Below are 20,801 nucleotides of genomic sequence, written 5' to 3'. Positions count from 1 at the left end.
ATGATGGCCTCTCGAGTCCTCAATTATCATTTTCATTTTGCAACCTATTTCGAGTTTTTCCTCTCAGTTCTGCAAAAGTTTCTGTCTTATTTGGACTCTCAAGCTCGGTTCGAGTACCAGGAGGTTCTGGCTTCGTTGTCCCAACTGCGGCTGCAGATGATGCAGTCATCTTACGACGCTTTTGAACTCTCTGCAAGGACTGCTGCTTGTTCGGTGGCCATGCGACGCCTGGCGTGGCTTCGGACCATCGATATGGACCCGAATCTTCAGGACAGGCTTGCTAACGTCCCGTGTGCTGGAGCCGACCTCTTTGATGAGTCCATCGAGGCGGCGACCAAGAAGCTATCAGACCACGAGAAGTCTTACCAGTCAATTCTCCGTCCGAAGCCCAAGCCTGCTCCTCCTCGTCCATCACGTCCACCTTTGATCTACCAGCGGCGTTACCCACCGAAACAGGCACCTACCATCCGTCAGCCTGTTAAGAGACAGCACCCGCAGAAGCCACTGCAAAAATCTCAAACTTCTGCTGTCCCCAAGGCTCCTCAGCCTTTTTGACTGTCTCGTAGAGAGCATAACTACCATCGTTCTGCCCTCCCCTCTTTTTCCCATCGGAGGTCGTCTCCATCATTTTTATCATCGATGGATGACTATTACCACCGACCTCTGGGTCCTTTCCATCGTAAGGGAGGAATACTCTCTTCAGTTCCGTCAAGTTCCTCCGGAACATCCTCCAAGAGAGTATCCTTCCAACTTTACCCAGACCGCCCTTCTTCTTCAGGAAGCTCAGGCTTTGCTCCAGCTCCGGGCTGTCGAGCCGGTCCCTTTGGACCCACGGAACAAGGGGTTTTACTCCTGGTACTTCCTTGTTCCGAAGAAGACTGGCGATCTGCGTCCTATTTTGGACCTCAGGGTGCTCAACAAGTTTTTGGTCAAGGAGAAGTTTTGCATGTTAACCCTAGCTTCTCTCTATCCCCTCCTCGAGCAGAACGACTGGTTATGCTCTCTGGATCTCAAGGAGGCCTACACTCATATCCCCATCCATCCGGCCTCTCATCGACAATATCTCAGATTTCGGGTGGGACATCTTCATCTTCAATACCGAGTGCTTCCTTTCGGCCTGGCTTTGTCTCCTAGAGTCTTCACCAAGTGCCTGGTTGTAGTGGCCGCAGCACTTGGGAACCACGGTCTGCAGGTGTTTCCCTACCTCGACGACTGGCTCATCAAGGATTCCACATCTCAGGGAGTCGTCCAGACGACCCGACGGACGATCTGGTTCCTGCAGAGTCTGGGGTTCGAGATCAACTTTCCAAAATCCCATCTGCAACCTTCCCAGACTCTTCCCTTCATAGGAGCTGTTCTGGATACCATTTAACTCAGAGCGTTCCTGCCTCCACAACGTCTGGATGCTCTTCTTCATCTTTGTCATTCAGTATCCTCTCGCCCGTCCATCTCGGCGAGACACGTGATGGTTCTTCTGGGCCACATGGCCTCTACAGTGCATATGACTCCTTTTGCCAGACTTCACCTCAGAATTCTTCAGTGGACCCTGGCCTCTCAATGGACGCAGCTATCCGACCCTCTGACTCGTCACATCCAGGTCACTCCTGCTCTGACACAGAATCTTCGCTGGTGGATGCTCTCTTCCAATCTCTCCAGAGGTTTGCTGTTTCACACGCCTCCCCATCAGAAGGTTCTCACGACCGACTCCTCGACCTATGCCTGGAGGGCTCATCTGGGTGATCTGCGCACTCAAGGCTATTGGACCAGTGCGGACCGCCTGTATCACATCAATCTCCTGGAACTCAGAGCGATTTTCAATGCTCTCAATGCTTTTCAGCATCTCCTTCACGACATGGTGGCTCTCATTCGCAGGGACAACCAGGTCGCCATGTATTATGTCAACAAACAAGGAGGCACTGGATCGGCCTCCCTCTGTCAGGAAACTGAAAGTTTGGGATTGGGCAATTCACCACAACACCTTCTAAGCTGTCTACATTCAGGGGGTGGACAATGCCTTGGCGGACAACTTAAGTCGTCTTCTCCAGCCTCACGAATGGACTCTCCATTCCACGCCCCTTCATCACATCTTCTCTCTGTGGGGAACGCCTCAGATAGACCTCTTTGCAGCCCCCCACAACTTCAAACTGCCTCAGTTCTGCTCCAGGATCTACACTCCTCATCACCTCGAGGCGGATGCTTTTCTTTTGGACTGGAGGAATCTCTTTCTGTATGCGTTTCCTCCGTTTCCTCTCATTCAAAAGATTCTGGTCAAGCTCAAGCCCAACTGGACCACCATGATTCTGATTGCTCCTCGGTGGCCCAGGCAACCTTGGTACTCCCTTCTTCTCCAACTCAGCAGCAGGGAGCCCTTCCTTCTACCAGTGTTTCCATCTCTGCTTACGCAGCATCAGGGATCTCTGCTTCATCCCAACCTGCAGTCGCTACACCTGACAGCTTGGTTCCTCTCAACGTAACCCCCCTTCAGTTTTCACAAGCTGTGCGGGATGTTTTGGAAGCTTCACAGAAGCCTGCTACTAGGCAATGCTATTCCCAAATATGGACTAGATTTTCTACTTGGTGTTTTTCTCATCACAAGGAGCCTCAACATGCCTCCTTGTCCTCTGTTTTGTACTATCTTTTGCACCTATCTCATTCTGGCCTCAAGTCTACATCGATCCGAGTCCATTTGAGTGCAATTGCTGCTTTCCATCAGCCTCTTCAAGGGAAACCTCTTTCTGCTCATCCTGTGGTTTCCAGATTCATGAAAGGACTTTTCCATGTCAATCCTCCCCTCAAACCGCCTCCAGTGGTTTGGGACCTCAATGTTGTTCTTTCTCAGCTTATGAAGCCTCCATTTGAACTTCTTAACAAGGCTCCTCTGAAGTATCTCACTTGGAAAGTGGTGTTTCTCATTGGCCTCACTTCTGCTCGTCAAGTTAGTGAGCTTCAAGCATTGGTTGCGGATCCACCTTTTACAGTGTTTCATCATGACAAGGTGGTCCTCAAATTCCTCCCCAAGGTGGTCTCGGAATTTCATCTGAATCAATCCATTGTTCTTCCTGTGTTTTTTCCAAAGCCTCATTCTCATCCTGGAGAATCAGCTCTTCACCCTCTTCACAGATTTTTGCAATGACTGATTTTAATTTTTTCCCATAATAAGATAATGGTTAAAGAAGGGAGGGAGGGAAGGGGTAAAGAATTTATTCTCTTTATTATACATTATAAAAAATATATCATAATGAATGAATGATAGTCTTATGAGAAATTAATGTGATAAAGGGAGGGAAAAGGGTTCATAATTAAATAATAATTGATAAAATCATTACAATATATATGTTATATAAATTCATAAGAAAAATAATATAAAATATGGTTTATATAAAATACATTATAGAGATATCAAGTGTATTGTTAAGATAAATGTATGGAAAATTTATAACACTTGTTGATATGTGAAAAAATCAATAAAAAACTTAAAACTAAAAAAAAACTAAAAAGCTCTTCACCCTCTGGACTGTAAACGTGCTTTGGCTTTCTACCTGGAACGCACCAAGCCACACAGAACTGCTCCTCAACTTTTCATCTCCTTCGATCCGAACAAGTTGGGACGCCCTATCTCTAAGCGTACCATCTCCAACTGGATGGCGGTTTGTATCTCTTTCTGCTATGCCCAGGCTGGATTACCCCTTCACAGTAAAGTCACAGCCCATAAGATCAGAGCAATGGCAGCCTCTGTAGCCTTCCTCATTCCGACACCGATTGAGGAGATTTGTAAGGCTGCTACTTGGTCCTTGGTTCACACCTTCACTTCTCATTATTGTCTGGATACTTTCTCTAGACGGGATGGAGAGTTTGGCCAAACTGTATTACAAAATTTATTCTCCTAAGTTGCCAACACTCCCTCCATCCCATTGTGGTTAGCTTGGAGGTCACCCTCTAGTGAGAATACCTGCCTGCTTGTCCTGGGATAAAGCAATGTTAATTACCATAACAGTTGTTATCCAGGGACAGCAGGCAGCTATTCTCACGTCCCACCCACCTTCCCTGGGTTGGCTTCTCTGCTAGCTATCTGAACTGAGGAGACATGCCCGGTGCATCGGGCGGGAAGGCACTCGCGCATGTGCGGTGTGGGCGACTCGAAACTTCTAAAGTTTCTACAAGCAAGTATGCTTGTGAGATGTCCGCATCGGGGCTCTGTCGGATGACATCACCCACTAGTGAGAATAGCTGCCTGCTGTCACTGGATAACAACTGTTATGGTAAGTAACATTGCTTTCCCGCAAATTCGCTGTTTGCAAATCACAGACTCAGTAATTTGCCATATTTTCCGACCGCCTCTTCCTGATACTAAGGTCATGGTTACATCAATCAAGAGCTGCTTTGACACGCTATCTGGCATATCAAAGCAGCTCCTGATTGGTGTAACCATGACTTTAGTACCAGGAAGAGGCGGTCAGAAAATGTGTCCGGCTTCATAAGTACAATTTAAGCACCCACCAGCACCCCAGCTGCCCTCTCCTACCTTCGATCAGCTGAAAAACCATATTCACAGTTTTCAAAATTTGCAGGTGTTTTTGAAACGGAACCCTCATGAATTTCAGGGGAGTACTGTATAAGGAGAACTTGTTTTGTTAAGTCTAAGACTCAAAACCTGGAGAACTCCTAAATAAGATATACTTTGTGAAAATTAATTTTCCTAAAGATAATGATTTCCTCTTTTGAAATGTTTAATGTAAGATTGTAATCCCTTTGTATGCAACGAATATAATGTAATACTTGTAACTCCTGGATATGACCAGTTTCTTCTTACCTATAAATGACATAGAACTCCTCATGGGGAATATTAGTGATGCACAAATACTAATGCAATGTTTAAAAATATTTATTGAAATCCTTGGAGTATTGTATAACAGCACTTTTCATACTTTTGGTGGCCAGAAGAATGGGGTCAGAGCCACAGAAAGTGTGTAAGCCTCTGGAGGTGCAGAGCAATGACATCTTTCTGAAGGGCCTGCCAAAGTCACAATCCCATTTAAACTCACAAACCACAGTTTGGGAAGCCCTGCCCTATGGAAAAATCATCCATAGTAAAAATGTATTTCTTTCCCCAGGTGAAAAATAAAATAATCCCAGAGGAGGCTCAACCTGCTGCTCAGTTGAAACTGGACAGCTTAGATATGTCTCAGTTGTTACAGACTTCTTGGCATCTTAAAATTTTCTGCATAGCCTTTCAGTTTCTTTTGCTTTAGTGACTGACAGAAAAATTTTCAACATGTGTGAAGTTCTTTTTGGGATTAGGCCATCTATTTTTCCAGGGTAATTGAAAACTGTCTGTGCTCTAGGTCAGTGGTTCCCAACCCTGTTCTGGAGGACCACCAGGCCAATCGGGTTTTCAGACTAGTGAATATGCATGGAGCAGATCTGCATGCCTGTCACTTCCATTATATGCAAATCTCTCTCATGCATATTCATTAGAGCTAGCCTGAAAACCCAATTGGCCTGGTGGTCCTCCAGGACAGGGTTGGGAACCACTGCTCTAGGCTTTTTGAATTGAAGCACAATTTTTTATTAGGTTTTCCCTAAGAGCTTGCTTAAATACCTTATTCTAGGAATCCTGATTTTTGGCAGGTCTGAACAGACTGAGATAGATCCCACTATGGCGCAGGATTTCCAGCATGCAGCCCCCACCTCCACCCCCCTAGTGATGGGGGAGTGAGGTTTCAGGACTTTTAGGATAACAGGGTGGATGTTATATTACAAACTATTCCTTTCCAGCATCCTCAGGTAGCAGAGTGATAGTGGCCACTTCCTTTATGGTTTGTGCCTGTGAAGGTGCATGCCTATCCTCGGGTGGTGCTGGTTGGTATAGAGGCACCCTTTATGATCTCATAGAAACATGACGGCAGAAAAAGGCCAAATGGCCCATCTAGTCTGCCCATCCACAGTAACTATTATCTCTTTTACTCTCTGAGAGATCCCACATGCCTATCCCAGGCCCTCTTGAATTCAGCCACAGTCTCTGTTTCCACCACCTCTTCTGAGAGACTGTTCCACGCATCTACCACCCTTTCCGTAAAAAAGTATTTCCTCAGATTACTCCGAAGCCTATCACCTCTTAACTTCATCTTATGCCCTCTCATTGCAGAGTTTCTTTTCAAATGAAAGAGACTCGATTCATGCACATTTATATTATGTAGGTATTTAAACGTCTCTATCATATCTCCCCTCTCCCACCTTTCATTCGAGTTCTTATTATGGTCTCTGCTGGTGCAGTGTCTGAGCGCCGAACTCCTTGGATTTGTCTTTGGATGAGGATGCTGTTTCAGGATCACCTTCAGTGGCCGCCTTTTTAAGGGCCAGATTCTTGTTGGGTATAAATCTGGATGGTCCTCTACTCAGGTGTTGCAAATGCCAACCTACATTGCTCCCTGTGAACCAGTTTTGCTGGACTTCGGGAAGGGATCATAGTTCTCTTCATTCCTCCCACAGGTGTCATCAGGGATACTCAGGTTTTTCCTATTAGAAATGTTCCAAGGGCTATACCCACGTTTCCAGTTCCAGGTGTCCTCAGGTTTCTGTCCAATGGCTATGCCAGAAAGCACAAATGTCGCAGGCTGTCTTCTACAGTTTTGTCAGGAGTGGATTCGACTTTCATTGGACGCTTGTTACTCCTCCTTTGCTTGCCTCCAACTTGGTTTCTGGTCTCCGGCAAATCGACCACAACAGAGTACAGGGTCTGCGCTATTCTGCAACAACTCTTAGTCTTTGTGATGCTGGAACCTGCTCCAGTCTGCGAATGGGAACTTAAATGGATATTTTTGATACTTCTTCATGCCAGAAAGGCTCAGAGGATTGGAGATTTATTTTGGATCTGCAATCGGTCACCAACTTTTTGTGAATTTCCTTTGTCTAAATGAACAACGAAGTACACAGTGCTAGCTGCTGTCTCCAGGGGAGTTTCTAGTGTCCTTGGATCTCACAGAGATTTCCTCCAAATTTCAATCTGCCCAGAGTTTGCAGGTTTCTGCATTTTCATGTTCTACAACAGCATTTCCAGTTTGCAGCTCTGCCCCTTGGGCCTCACAACGGCTCCTGCATGTTCATCAAAGTGATTGTAATTGGGGTGGTTTTCCACCCTTCCTGAAACAGTGGATGATCCGGACTCTGTCTCGTTGGGTGTACAAAAGTGCGGTGGGGATGGGAGTATCTATTCTTCAAGCGTTGGCAAGTTCAGGAAGAGACACTTGGAGTCCTCCCAGTCCCTGGAGTTTCTGGGGCTTCTCCTCATCTCCAGACAGGGTTATGTGTTTCCTCTCAGGGAAAGTGGACAGAACCTTTGTCAAAACATCAGAATTCTCTTGGACTGTCCAGCTCCTTCGGCCTGGTTTTATCTGCAGGTTTTGGGGTCTCGGGCTGCGTCATTGGAGTTGATCCCCTGGGTCAGAATGCCCAAGTGCACTAGATGGGAGTCCCTCCTATCTTGGTGATCTCTGCTGAGTTTCCGCTGAGTTTTTCAAATTCAAAGGTTTTTCTATATATTATTTAAAAAACTTTGAATTTGAAACAAATTCAAAGTTTTTTAAATATGTTATTTAAAACCTTTGAATTTGAAAGAACAAAAAAGGATATTCCGTCTGAATTCACTAGTGCCAGAGGGTTTGAATGAAGAACTAGACTGGATGTCTTTGATATGACTTTGCTGCAACGGGTTAATGAATTGACATGATTGAAGTGCAATCCAATTGGATGTTAAGTTGTTTCCATATGTCATCTGCGGGTCTTTAAAAAGGAGGAACTGACATCAGACACAGACAAACTAAAGAAACAAAGTCAACAGCCATTCAGCTTCATCTATCCGTTGACAATGGTATAGTATTCCATGTGCTAAAGACAAACTTTTGAAAAAGAATATTGGATGAACCTCAACCCTGAAGAAAATCTTTTTGAAACATGGACATATAGGAAGAGGTGATCCTGGCAACTGTTTAATTCAGATAAGTGATAATATATGTATTGCTTATTTATTAAAATAGAAAGAAATAAAAAAACAATTTAAAAAATTATATATATGATCCAATGACCAAAATGGCTGAAGCATTGAGCATTTGAACATCATGGAAAGCCAGCGAAGCCAGCTGAGGATCGATAAAAAAAATTTATGAAAACACTGGGGAATGAAATTAAGTGTTATGATATGAGTGCTTGTTTGGCATCCCTTGAATATAGCTGAGAAATATTTGGTTGGACACATAGAATTCTTATGAGCATCGGAGCATTTAACGCCCTGGGCTGTGGTAGAAAGCTCTACCGCAGCTTAGTGAAAGAGAGTCTAAGTTAGGTGCCTAACTTTAGGTGCCCTTTAGAGAATCTGGCCCTTACTGCCTCTTATTTTAGGAAGTGCTAAGGTTTCTTGTATTAACCAGTGAGTGCATGCTAATATAAGAACATAAGAATTGCCGCTGCTGGGTCAGACCAGTAGTTCATCGTGCCCAGCGGTCCGCTCCCGCGGTGGCCCCCAGGTCAAAGACCAGCGCCCTAACCGAGACAAGCCTTATCTGCGTACGTTCTAGTTCCGTAGGAACTTGTCTAACTTTGTCTTGAATCCCTGGAGGGTGTTTTCCCCTATGACAGCCTCTGGAAGAGCATTCCAGTTTTCCATCACTCTCTGGATGAAAAAGAACTTCCTTACGTTTGTATAGAATCTATCCCCTTTTAACTTTAGAGAGTGCCCTCTCGTTCTCTCTACCTTGGAGAGGGTGAACAACCTATCTTTATCTACTAAGTCTATTCCCTTCATTATCTTGAAGGTTTCAATCATATCCCATCTGTCTCCTCTTTTCAAGGGAGAAGAGGCCCAGTTTCTCTAATCTCTCACTGTATGACAACTCCTCCAGCCCCTTAATCATTTTAGTCGCTCTTCTCTGGACCCTTTCGAGTAGTACTGTGTCCTTCTTCAAGTACGGCGACGCGGCATGATAACCTTCTCTGATCTGTTTGTGATTCCCTTTTTAATCATTCCAAGCATTCTGTTTGCCCTTTTCACCGCTGCCACGCATTGTGCGGATGGCTTCATCGACTTGTCAACCAGTACTCCCAAGTCTCTTTCCTGGGGTGTCTCTCCGAGTACTGCACCAGACATCCTGTATTCGTGTATAAGATTTTTGTTACCAACATGCATCACCTTACACTTGTCCACGTTAAACTTCATTTGCCATGTCGCAGCCCATTTCTCGAGCGTGTTTATGTCCTGTTGCAGGTCTTCGCAATCCTCCTGCGTCTTTACTACTCTGAATAACTTCGTATCATCTCCAAATTTAATCACCTCGCTCGTCGTTCCAATTTCCAGGTCATTTATAAATATGTTGAAGAGCACAGGCCCAAGCACCGAACCATGCGGCACTCCACTGGTGACGCTTTTCCAGTCCGAGTATTGTCCATTTACCCCCCACTCTTTGCTTTCTATCTGCCAACCAGTTTTTGATCCATGTGTATTTTACCCTCAATCCCATGGCTCACAATTTTTTGAAGTAGTCGTTCATGTGGGACCTTGTCAAACACCTACTGAAAATCCAGATATACAATGTCGACCGGGTCACCTTTGTCTTTCTGCCTGTTAACTCCCTCGAAAAAGTGCAGCAAGTTTGTCAAGCAAGATCTTCTTTTGCTGAAGCCGTGCTGGCTGGTTCTCATCAGATTGTGTCCGTCAAGGTGGTCAACAATGCGATCCTTTATCACACAAGCTGATTAATACGTTTACACACCTTTCCTACCCATGCAATGCCCATTCTCAAAAAATAATTATAAAAAAAATTGTATTTGCCAATAGGAAAACTACTGCAAGATGCTTTAGCACATTCTGTGGTAAGCCTTTTTTTGGTGCAGTAAGCCCACATTAGGGCTTGGTACACCTTAATAAGAGGGCCCTGATAGATTTAAAGTATCTGAAACTCTTAGTTATTTTATTAGAAGAAATACTTTGTCTTTGGTTTAAATGTGTAATTATATCTGACAATGTTGAATGATTTTTTTTTCTTTTCTCAACCAAACTAATACATAATGCTTATTTCATAAATACAAGCAAGAAAAGTGTGTTTATGCTGGTTAGTAATACAGATTAGTTTGATGATATCTGCTTGTAAAATTGTGAAAGTATAAGGATGAATGAATTATACTTTTTTAAAAATAAAATTCTGTAATAAGAGTTACATGGAAGGTTGGATATTCCACCAGTAAGTGAATATAAATGAAGGGCGGTAATTTGTTCACCTGAAAGGAGAGGTGAAATTGATATAATTATATTACTGTGTAATGATAAGCTGCCTTCTAAAATGCTGCCTTCGCAAGTGATTCCTAGTCATCTGATATCCAGTGTAAGTACATTGTACTGTGCCAGAATTGTCTTTATATGCTGCAGATGTCTTAGTCTTGCTTCTTTTTTTTTTTTTTAACATTCCTTAGTTAAACACCCCTCCTGTGCCTTAGCAATAGTTCCTTCTGATAATGCCAACACTAATCTTCCTTGTAGAAACTGGTGTGCCAGCGGTTGGAGCGATCGCAAGCAAGAAGAGTGAAATGGGGAATGTGCCAAAGAAGTTTTCTGCCAAAGAAGATTGCTGTAAATTTGAAGAGAATCCCACCCAAACACACAAGAATAAGTCTCAGAGTCAAACAAAAAGCCTCTCTGAGAAAAAGAACAAACGTTCATCAGTGCAGAATGGAAACGAAACTCACCAGCAGATAAATAAAGAATTAGAGCAACAATGTAAAAAGAATGCCGGAGATGAAGTTGAGCAGCATTCAGGATCAGAATCATTGCCACATGGGAAAGAGGCATCTGTGTTACTCCCTCCTACTGCAGCAGAACTGAAAAGCGAAGGAAATGAACTTTTTAAAAAAGGGCAGTTTGGAGAGGCAGTGCTCAAGTACTCAGAAGCTATTGAAAAGTTGAAGAGCTTAGGTAAGTTGTATGCTGGTTTGCCTTGTGTAATACTAAGAATGCTGTCAAACATGCTGTGCAAGCCATAAGCAGTCCCAACCCAGAAACTGACAGTGCAAATTCCTTGGTGTACGAGTAGTAATAGGTAGGTATGTCTACAAATATACATTAATTGAACTGCTGCATGCAGGCATGCTAATTAATGTTGCTTTCAGGTTTGTTTTTTTAAATTAAATCATTCCATGAACTGCATGTATTTTACTGAATAAACAAAAGCTGTTCAAGGATTTTGAACCATCGGTAAACTGTACTACAGGCATGCAGCCTGGAAATGTTGTACTCATCTCTGGTAGAATGAGTGTGCTAATAATTTTTTATTTGATTCATTCATTTAATATATAGTACCGCTTAGTACAAAAAGTTTAAAAGCTATTTACAATTTTTTTAAAAATAGTAAACTAATAGAATAAAATACCTATTAAAAAGAAAAAAAAAACATTGACTACTAAGATTGATTGAACATCATGCACATTATCATAGTATTTGCCAGCACTTCACCCAAAACTTTATTGAAAAAGCAAAGTCTTTAATGCCTTGCATTAAAGTAGAATAACACGAAAGACTCCTGCTAAAGAATTCCAGAGGAGTGAATCTGTTTAACTGAACACTGTCTTTTTCTAGTAGAAATCAATTTGAAAGATTGTGATTCATTTCAGAAGGGAATAACCCAGAAGATATAAGCATCTTATATTCAAATCGAGCAGCCTGTTATCTTAAGGATGGGAACTACAATGTCTGTATCGAAGATTGTAGCAGGTAAAATTAATATTATGATTAACTCACTTGGAATGTCATTATAGCTAACTCTTCTAGATAAAGGCTTGCATATTATCATTTTTGTGTTTTGTCTAGAAATTATAAATAAGCTGCCTTCTTAGAATATAGTTGGTTATCCATCAAATCTATGTAAGAAAGAGTCATCAGGAACCTGAAAGGCCTATAAATTAAATACAGTAGTATTTTGAATAATATACAGGATAATGTCTTTCCCCTTTGATCACGTGCATTGTGACTGCTAAAGACTAAATAGCTGTGCAGTTAAATTAAACATTCTCTATTCAGTATTTAAAATTAGATTTTAATATTCAGTCCATCTGGCACTGAAAAACATCAAGTTTGCTGATATAGTATACATTACGCATCACTGATCTATAATTCCAAGGAAGCAACATCAGCAAAAATGAACATAATGTTGCTTTTGCTTTTTCAGGGAGCTAAAATATTGAAGTATAAAATTCTATATACAGTGGTACCTTGGTTTACGAGCATAATTCGTTCCAGAAGCATTCTCGCAATCCAAAGTACTCGTATATCAAAGCAACTTTCCCCATAGGCCATAATGGCAACGCTGACAATTCGTTCCAGAACCCAAAAGGTGCCGAGGAAGTGGGGAGGGGTGGCCCAGAGGTCTGTACTTGTCGGGTGTCGGGTGCCAGGTCTCTAGTAACCCCTCCGCCAGCCGCTGAAGAACCCCACAATGCCGCTTCGGGGGGATGCCTCATCTGTCCGTCAGCCACTAAAGAACCCCTGAGCCTACACAGCGCCGCTTCAGGGGAATTCCTCTTCCATCCGCCGGCCAGCCTTCCACTCCGGGTGCCTTCCGCATGTTAGAGAGCCTCTATCTGAGCCCACGCAGCTGAGTGCCGTCTCACTTGCACATTCCGTATGATCACGCACAATTTTTGATTGAAATGTTTGGGGGAGGGGAGGGTATAAATGTGTATAAATGCGTGGTGCAGCACTAGCAAACTTTGAGATCTTCAATCAAGTTTGCTTGAAAAGCTGTCTGTGACGGGGCTCCGTGGATGACATCACCCACATGTAGAGAATATCTACATGCCTGCTGTCCCTGGATAACACCTGTTACGGTAAGTAACTGTGCTTTCTTTAGTAAGACAACTATTTTTTTGAGGCCCTCCAAGTACCTACAAATCCAAAATGTGGCCCTGCAAAGGTTTCGAGTTTGAGACCACTGATATAGCGTGTGCAAAATATTTAGCACTGTAAAATGTTTGTCACTCTCTTAGGTTGCGAAATACAGTGGATTTTGAACCAAGCACCCCTGGATGGTCAAAGCTTGGTGCTATAACCACTAAGCTACTTCTCCACTCTATTCTGAATTACCAAATGTTTAGTACTATACTGGGGTGCAAAGGTTTTCCCTGCTTTGACTGTATTTATGTATCTGTGCAGTGCTGATTAAATAAAGGTAAAACACATCTGGCTGCTAAATGTTTTGTGCCACTCTGAGGGGGATTTGAATCAGGCACCCCTGAATGCCAAGCTTTAACCACTAAGCTGCTCCTCCACTCTAAGGTACAAAGCGTTTAGCCCTACTCTGAAGTTTAAAGCGTTTTACAGCTCTAAGCAGAGCTAAATGTTTTTTTTACTATTTTGGGATGCAAAAGCCCAGCATTGACTATACTGCCACTTTCATACATGCTACTCCTAGAAATATAGAAACATTGAAACATGATGGCAGGTAAAGGCCAAATGGCCCAGCCAGTCTTCCCATCCACAACTTCCATTCTTTTCTCTCCCTGAGAAATTCCACATGCTTATCCCACACTTTCTTGAATGCAAATGCAGTCTTTGTCTCCACCATCTCTACTGGGAAACTATTCCATGCATCTACCACCCTTTCATAAAAAATATATTTTTTTGTTAACTTCACCCTATGCCCTCTCATTCCGGAGTTTTCCTACATTTGAAAAAGGTTCACCTTCTGTACATTAATGCCAAGGTGATATTTAAAAGTCTCAATCATATCCCTTCTCTCCTGCCTTTCTTTCAGAATATACATTTTGAGATCTATAAATCTATCCCCTTACACTTTATAACAAGAGACCATTGACCAATTTGTAGCCGCTCTCTGAACCAACTCCATCCTATTTATAGTTTTTGGAAGGTGCATTCTCCAGAACTGCACACAGTATTCTAAGTGGGGCCTTACCATAGATTTATACATTAACACACTCCTATTTACCATTCCTCTCACTATGAACCCAAGCATCATTCTGGTTTTGACGATCACCTTTTCAATTTGTTTTGCCTGGATGAGGCGTTTGACCTTTATCTGCCATCATGTTTCTAAAAAAAGAAACAAAAACACTATACTATACTATACATGGACACGGAATTAATTGAGGACATAGAGAATATCACTCTATGGGGTGACACTGTACTGCTTGGGGACTTCAACTTGCCTGATGCAGACTGGAACACATTTTCAGCAACCACCAGTAGCAGCAAGAGGCTTTTGGCCTCCATAAACGGTGCACAATTAAAACAGATGGTAACATAGCCCACTAGGGCCCAGGCGATCCTTGACCTGGTACTCACCAACGGGGAAAGCGTCTCAGAGGTCTTGGTAGGAGATACGCTAGCCTCTAGCGACCATAACATGGTATGGTTCAACCTTAGGAAAGGCTTCCCTAAATCAATCACAAAACAAAGGTACTTAACTTCCGGGGCACCGACTTCACACCCATGGGAGATTTCATCCATCAGACGCTGCAGGACCAAGCAGAAACCGGTAATGTGGAAGCTATGTGGTCGTACCTGAAATCATCCATACACGAAGCTACTAATCGCTACATAAAATCGGTAGACAAACGGCAAAGAAACAATAAACCCCAATGGTTCACTGAGGCGATCTCGCACCTCATTAAGGAGAAGAAAACAGCATTTCTTTCCTACAAACGTACGCAGAGAAGGGAAGCTAAAGTAAAATATAAGACCAGGTCTGCAGCGGTCAAAACAGCAGTTAGGGAGGCCAAACTTCAAGTGGAAGAAACTTTGGCAAAAAACATTAAAAAAGGGGACAAATCTTTCTTCAGGTATATTAGTGATAGGAAAAGGAACACAGACGGCATAGTACACCTTAGAAGACCGGACGGAAACTACGCAGTGGTGGATTCTGAAAAAGCCGAAATACTAAATGAATATTTCTGCTCAGTCTTCACCTGTGAGGCACCGGGACACGGACCACAGTTGAAGGCAAAACAAATTGCGGAAGACCCGTTTCAGAATTTTGAGTTCACACCTGAAGACGTCTACAGCGAGCTGACAAGGCTCAAGGAGAACAAGGCCATGGGACCGGACAATTTACACCCAAGAGTGCTTAGAGAACTGAGAGATGTTCTGGCGGAACCGTTGGCCATGCTCTTCAATCTCTCACTAAGCACGGGGAAAGTTCCGTTGGACTGGAAAACAGCCAACGTCATTCCTCTGCATAAAAAGGGTTGCAAGGCTGAGGCTGCGAACTATAGACCGGTGAGTCTCACTTCAATAGCGTGTTAACTCATGGAAACACTAATTAAGCATAAATTAGATACGGTCTTGAATGAGGGGAATCTCCGGGACCCCAGTCAACATGGATTCACCAAGGGTAGGTCCTGCCAGTCCAATCTTATCAGCTTCTTTGACTGGGTAACAAGAAGGCTGGACTCGGGAGAGTCCTTAGACGTCGTATACCTTGACTTCAGCAAGGCTTTTGACAGCGTCCCACATCGCAGACTGCTGAACAAGATGGAATCGATGGGGTTAGGAGTAACACTAACTGCATGGGTTAAAGATTGGCTAAGTGGCAGACTTCAGAGGGTGATGGTTAATGGTACCCTCTCCAAAACGTCGGATGTGACCAGCGGAGTGCTGCAGGGCTCATCCTGGGTCCACTCCTCTTCAACATATTCATTAGGGATTTGACTCAAGGGCTTCAAGGTAAGGTAACCTTATTCGCTGATGATGCCAATCTATGCAATATCATAAACGGCTTCAATCTGCAGAATACTATGGAACAGGACCTCCGTACTTTAGAAAGTTGGTCCTCTGTCTGGCAGCTGGGCTTCAACGCCAAGAAATGTAAGGTCATGCATCTTGGAAATGGAAATCCATGCAGGACTTACACCTTGAATGGAGAAACTTTGACCAAGACTACAGCAGAACGAGACTTGGGAGTGATCATCAGTGCAGACATGAAGACTGCTACTCAAGTGGAGAAGGCTTCATCTAAGGCACGGCAGATGATGGGTTGTATCAAGAGAAGTTTCGTCAACAGGAAGCCTGAGGTCATGATGCCATTATACAGAGCCATGGTGAGACCTCATCTAGAATACTGTGTGCAATTTTGGAGGCCACATTACCGTAAAGATGTGCTCAGAATTGAGTCGGTTCAGCGGATGGCCACCAGGATGGTCTCGGGGCTAAAGGGTCTCTCGTACGAAGAGAGACTGAACAAATTGCAGCTTTATACTCTTGAGGAGCGTAGGGAGAGGGGAGACATGATTGAGACATTTAAGTACATCACGGGACGGGTCGAGGTGGAAGATGATATCTTTCTTCTCAAAGGACCCTCGAACACAAGAGGACATCCGCTCAAACTCGGGAGGGAAGTTTCGTGGAGACCTCAGGAAGTACTTCTTCACGGAACGAGTGATAGAGCATTGGAACAAGCTTCCAGTACAGGTGATCGAGGCCCGCAGTATCCCAGACTTCAAGAATAAATGGGATACCTATGTGGGATCACTGCGAGAGTCATACCAATGAATAGGGTCGCTAGGATATAGACTTAATAGAGCAGGTCAGTAGAGTTAAGGGGGCCAGTAGACTTAAAAGGGGGTCAATGGTATGGGCAGACTTGATGGGCTGTAGCCCTTATCTGCCGTCATCTTTCTATGTTTCTATGTTTCTACTATTCCTTTGGATGTTTGCTGTCCCAAATGCACAGCCCTACATTTTTTAGCATTTATTTATTTTAGTATTTATAAACATAGAAACATGACGGCAGATAAAGGCCAAATGCCCCATCCAGTCTGCCCATCCGCAGTAACCCATTATCTATTTCTCTCTCTGAGAGATCCCACGTGCCTATCCCAGGCCCTTTTGAATTCAGACACAGTCTCTATCTCCACCACCTCTTCCGGGAGACTGTTCCATGCATCTACCACCCTTTCTGTAAAAAAAGTATTTCCTTAGATTACTCCAGAGCCTATCACCTCTTAACTTCATCCTATGCCCTCTCATTGCAGAGTTTCTTTTCAAATGAAAGAGACTCGACTCATGCGCATTTACATTACGAAGGTATTTAAACGTCTATCATATCTCCCCTCTCCCGCCTTTCCTCCAAAGAATACAGATTGAGATATTTAAGTCTGTCCCCATACGCCTTATGATGAAGACCATGCACCATTTTAGTAGCCTTCCTCTGGAGTGACTCCATCCTTTTTATATCTTTTTGAAGGTGCGGCCTCCAGAATTGTACACAGTATTCTAAATGAAATCTCAACAGAGTCTTATACAGCGGCATCAATACCTCCTTTTTCCTACTGGCCATACCTCTCCTTATCAACCTAGCATCCTTCTAGCTTTCGGCATCACCTTTTCAACCTGTTTGGGCACCTTAAGATCATCACATACAATCACACCCAAGTCCCGGTTTTCCATCATGCACATAAGTTCTTCATCCCCTAAACCAGGGGTCTCAAAGTCCCTCCTTGAGGGCCGCAATCCAGTCGGGTTTTCAGGATTTCCCCAATGAATATGTATGAGATCTTTGTGCATTCACTGCTTTCAATCCATATTCATTGGGGAAATCCTGAAAACCCGACTGGATTGCGGCCCTCAAGGAGGGACTTTGAGATCCCTGCCCTAAACTATACCATTCCCTCTGGTTTTTGCAGCACAAATCCATGACTTTGCATTTCTTAGCATTAAATTTTAGCTGTCAAATTTCAGACCATTCTTCAAGCTTATAGCCTAAGTCAGGGCTGCCCAAGTCCGGACCTCGAGATCTACTGGCAGTCCTGGTTTTCTGGATATCCACAATGAATATGCATGAGAGAGATTTGTATGCAAATCTCGAGGACCGGACTTGGGCAGCCCTGGCCTAAGTGGTTTACATTCAGGTACTTAAGCATTTTTCCCTATCTGTCCTAGTGGGCAATGGAGGGGATTAAGTGACTTGCCCAGGGTCACAAGGAGCAGCATGGGGTTTGAACCCACAATCTCAGGGTGCTGAGGCTGTACCTCCAAGCACTGTGCTACACACTGCCACATTATATCTTTGTTGCCAATTTCTGGACCATTCTTTCAGCTTTGCTAGATCCTTCCTAATATTATCCATACCCTCTGGGGTGTCTACCCTATTACAAAGTTGGTATCATCTGAAAAGCGACAAACCTTATCAGACAGTCCTGCACCATTATTCAGAAAGATGTTAGAAAGAGCCAGCACAAAGACAGATCCCTGTGGCAGTTCAGCACTTCACTGATAACATCCTTTTCCTCAGAACAAACTCTATTTACCACTACCCTCTGTCTCCTTCCACTTAACCAATTTTTAACCTGTTTGTCACTTCAGGGCCCATACCGAGGGCACTCAGTTTATTTATCAACTGCCTATACAGAACCATGTCAAAGGCCTTTCTAAAATCCAAGTCCATCACATCTACTACCCTCTCATATCCAACTGTTTGGTTACCCAGTCAAATAAATCAAACAGATTTAATTATCAAGACCTGCCCTCTGGTGAAAGCATGCTGCCTCAGGTCCTGCAGTCCATTTAGTTCTAGAAACTTCACAATCCTCTGCTTATGAAGTATTTCCATTAGTTTTCTAAATACCGAGGTCAGATTAAGGTCTGAAATTCTCAACCTCCTCCTTACTTCTATTCTTGTGCAGAGGGCCCATATCTGCCCTCTTCCAATCCTCTGAGACCACTCCAGACTCTAAAGAAGCATTGAAAATATAACCAATGGAGCCTCCAGAACCTCTCCTTGCATGCTTTTGGATGAATCCCTTCAAACTCATCACTTTGTCTATTTTTAGTTTAGCTAGCTCCTCACAAACACATCTGTCCTACTCTACCACACATCCATTCCCATTTTATTCCTGACAGGTTGAATCTATCTGCTTAGGAATTGAGAGTTGAAAGGGTAATGCCTCCACCCATAGTATAGACTGCTCAAGGACAACAAAGAATTGTTTTTGAATAAGAATAAAAATAGGAACAAGGTTGAGAGAGCATAGTGTGGTTTAGATACCATTTTTCTCTCAAAGTGTCTGTATAGATTATGTGCTTGAACCCCACCATTTTTCTCTCAAAGTGTCTGTATAGATTATGTGCTTGAACCCCACCATTTTTCTCTCAAAGTGTCTGTATAGATTATTTGCTTGAACCCCACTATTTACCCTTCTCCATTGAGAATATTGACCATTTAAACCTACTCTGTTTTCTATCTTTCAACCAGTTCTTAATCCACAATAAGACATTATCCCAGGACAAGCAGGCAGCATATTCTTGACTGATGGGTGACGGCACCGACGGAGCCCCGGTACGGACAATTTTAGAGTGATTGCACTCTAAGAACTTTAGAAAGTTCTAGCTAGGCCGCACCGCGCGTGCGCGAGTGCCCTCCCGCCCGACAGAGGCGCGCGGTCCCCAGTTTTCTTAATTCCGCGGAGCTAAGAAGACGCGTGTTTCCAACGGCTGTTGGAAGTTTTTTCCTTAACTGTTCACTTGCCTTCCCGCTCGCGCGTATTTTTCTCTTCATTTTATTTCTTTCTTGTTCTTTTACCGTTTGTAAAAAAAAAAAAAAAAAATTGTTTTATTTTTTTCACTTTTTATTGACTACCCCGGCGGGGCCTGTTGGCACCATCGAAGCCTCCGGCTTCGATTTTGCTACAGCGGTTTTTCCCTTCATGCCCCCGTCACCGGGTTTCAAAAAGTGTCAGCGGTGTGCGCGCCCTATATCTCTCTCCGACCCGCACAAGTGGTGCCTTCAGTGTCTGGGTCCGGACCATAGGGCTGACACCTGCACCCGCTGTAGTTCTTTACAAAAAAGAACTTTAAAAAACCGACAAATTCAACAACGAATTCTGTTCGGCACCGACATGGAAGTTGCACCAGTATCGACATCGGCAACTTCCTCCAAATCGACACCGACTGTCTCGGCACCGACAGATACATCGCCGACGTCGGTCCCTGTAGGTAAGCCGGCTAAGAAGCCTTCCCCTACTGTCCTAGGGCCACCAGTCGAGCATGCAGTGAGCCAAGTCCTGCAGACTGAGCGCCGGCCCCGTAAACGCTCCGCTCCCATTGAAGTCACTGCCTCGTCATCGGCATCAACTTCACCCGAGCGTCGAGCGGCACCGAAGGTACCGAGCAAGAAAAGACCGGTACCGGTGCAATCGGGACCCACGTTGGATGAGCGCATTGCCTCTATCCTCCAGGTCCAGCTTAAACAGCAACTACAACATTTGCTCCCGGCTCTGTTGACACCGAATCCTCCAGTGTCGGTACCCAGTGAGCCTTCGGTGCCGACCGTCGATCAACCCCTTTTATTGACATCGACTTTGTCGGCACCGCACAAATCCATGTCCATGCCTATTCTTTCAGCGGAGCCGAAACGACGTTCTGCTCCGGACATTTCTGAACCGGTACCGTTCTCTGAGCCCCGTACCGTTCTACACTCCCCTGGTACCGTCTCCAACCGTTCGGGGAAATCGGTACGCAAGACTAAACATGTTGGCACCTCGACTCCACTTTCTCAGGGCCGTCTCCAATCGGTACGGGACCCTGACTTGTGGGATGACTCGGATGATCACCTCGGTACCGAGGAAGATTATTCATCTGAAGATGAGGATGTATCGGTGCAAGACCCTGCTACTAAGCCAGAGCACTCCTCATTTACCAAATTTTTAAGGGAAATGTCAGACACCCTTTCAATTCCTTTGGAGTCTGATTCTAAAAAGTCCAAGGCATTCTTAGATGCCTTGGACTTTGATCATCCTCCTAAGGAGTTCTT

The 20,801-nt window shown here is 44.0% G+C and overlaps 1 protein-coding gene across 3 annotated transcripts in view; it reads left to right on the top strand.

Annotated features, from left to right (window-relative positions):
• Window positions 1-20,801, top strand: part of SPAG1 (sperm associated antigen 1) — a 208,728-nt gene that overhangs the window by 122,665 nt on the left and 65,262 nt on the right. For all 3 annotated transcript variants that reach the window (XM_033933137.1, XM_033933135.1, XM_033933136.1), the window contains 2 exons: window positions 10,526-10,957; window positions 11,653-11,752. In XM_033933137.1, the coding sequence (XP_033789028.1) occupies window positions 10,526-10,957; window positions 11,653-11,752 (532 nt within the window). The remainder of the gene's footprint in view (window positions 1-10,525; window positions 10,958-11,652; window positions 11,753-20,801) is intronic.

This window comes from Geotrypetes seraphini, chromosome 2 (assembly GCF_902459505.1).
Source record: "Geotrypetes seraphini chromosome 2, aGeoSer1.1, whole genome shotgun sequence".
Lineage (NCBI taxonomy): Eukaryota > Metazoa > Chordata > Amphibia > Gymnophiona > Dermophiidae > Geotrypetes > Geotrypetes seraphini.
The sequence above is the reverse complement of the archived record's forward strand: the minus strand, read 5'-3'. Positions and strand labels throughout refer to the sequence as shown.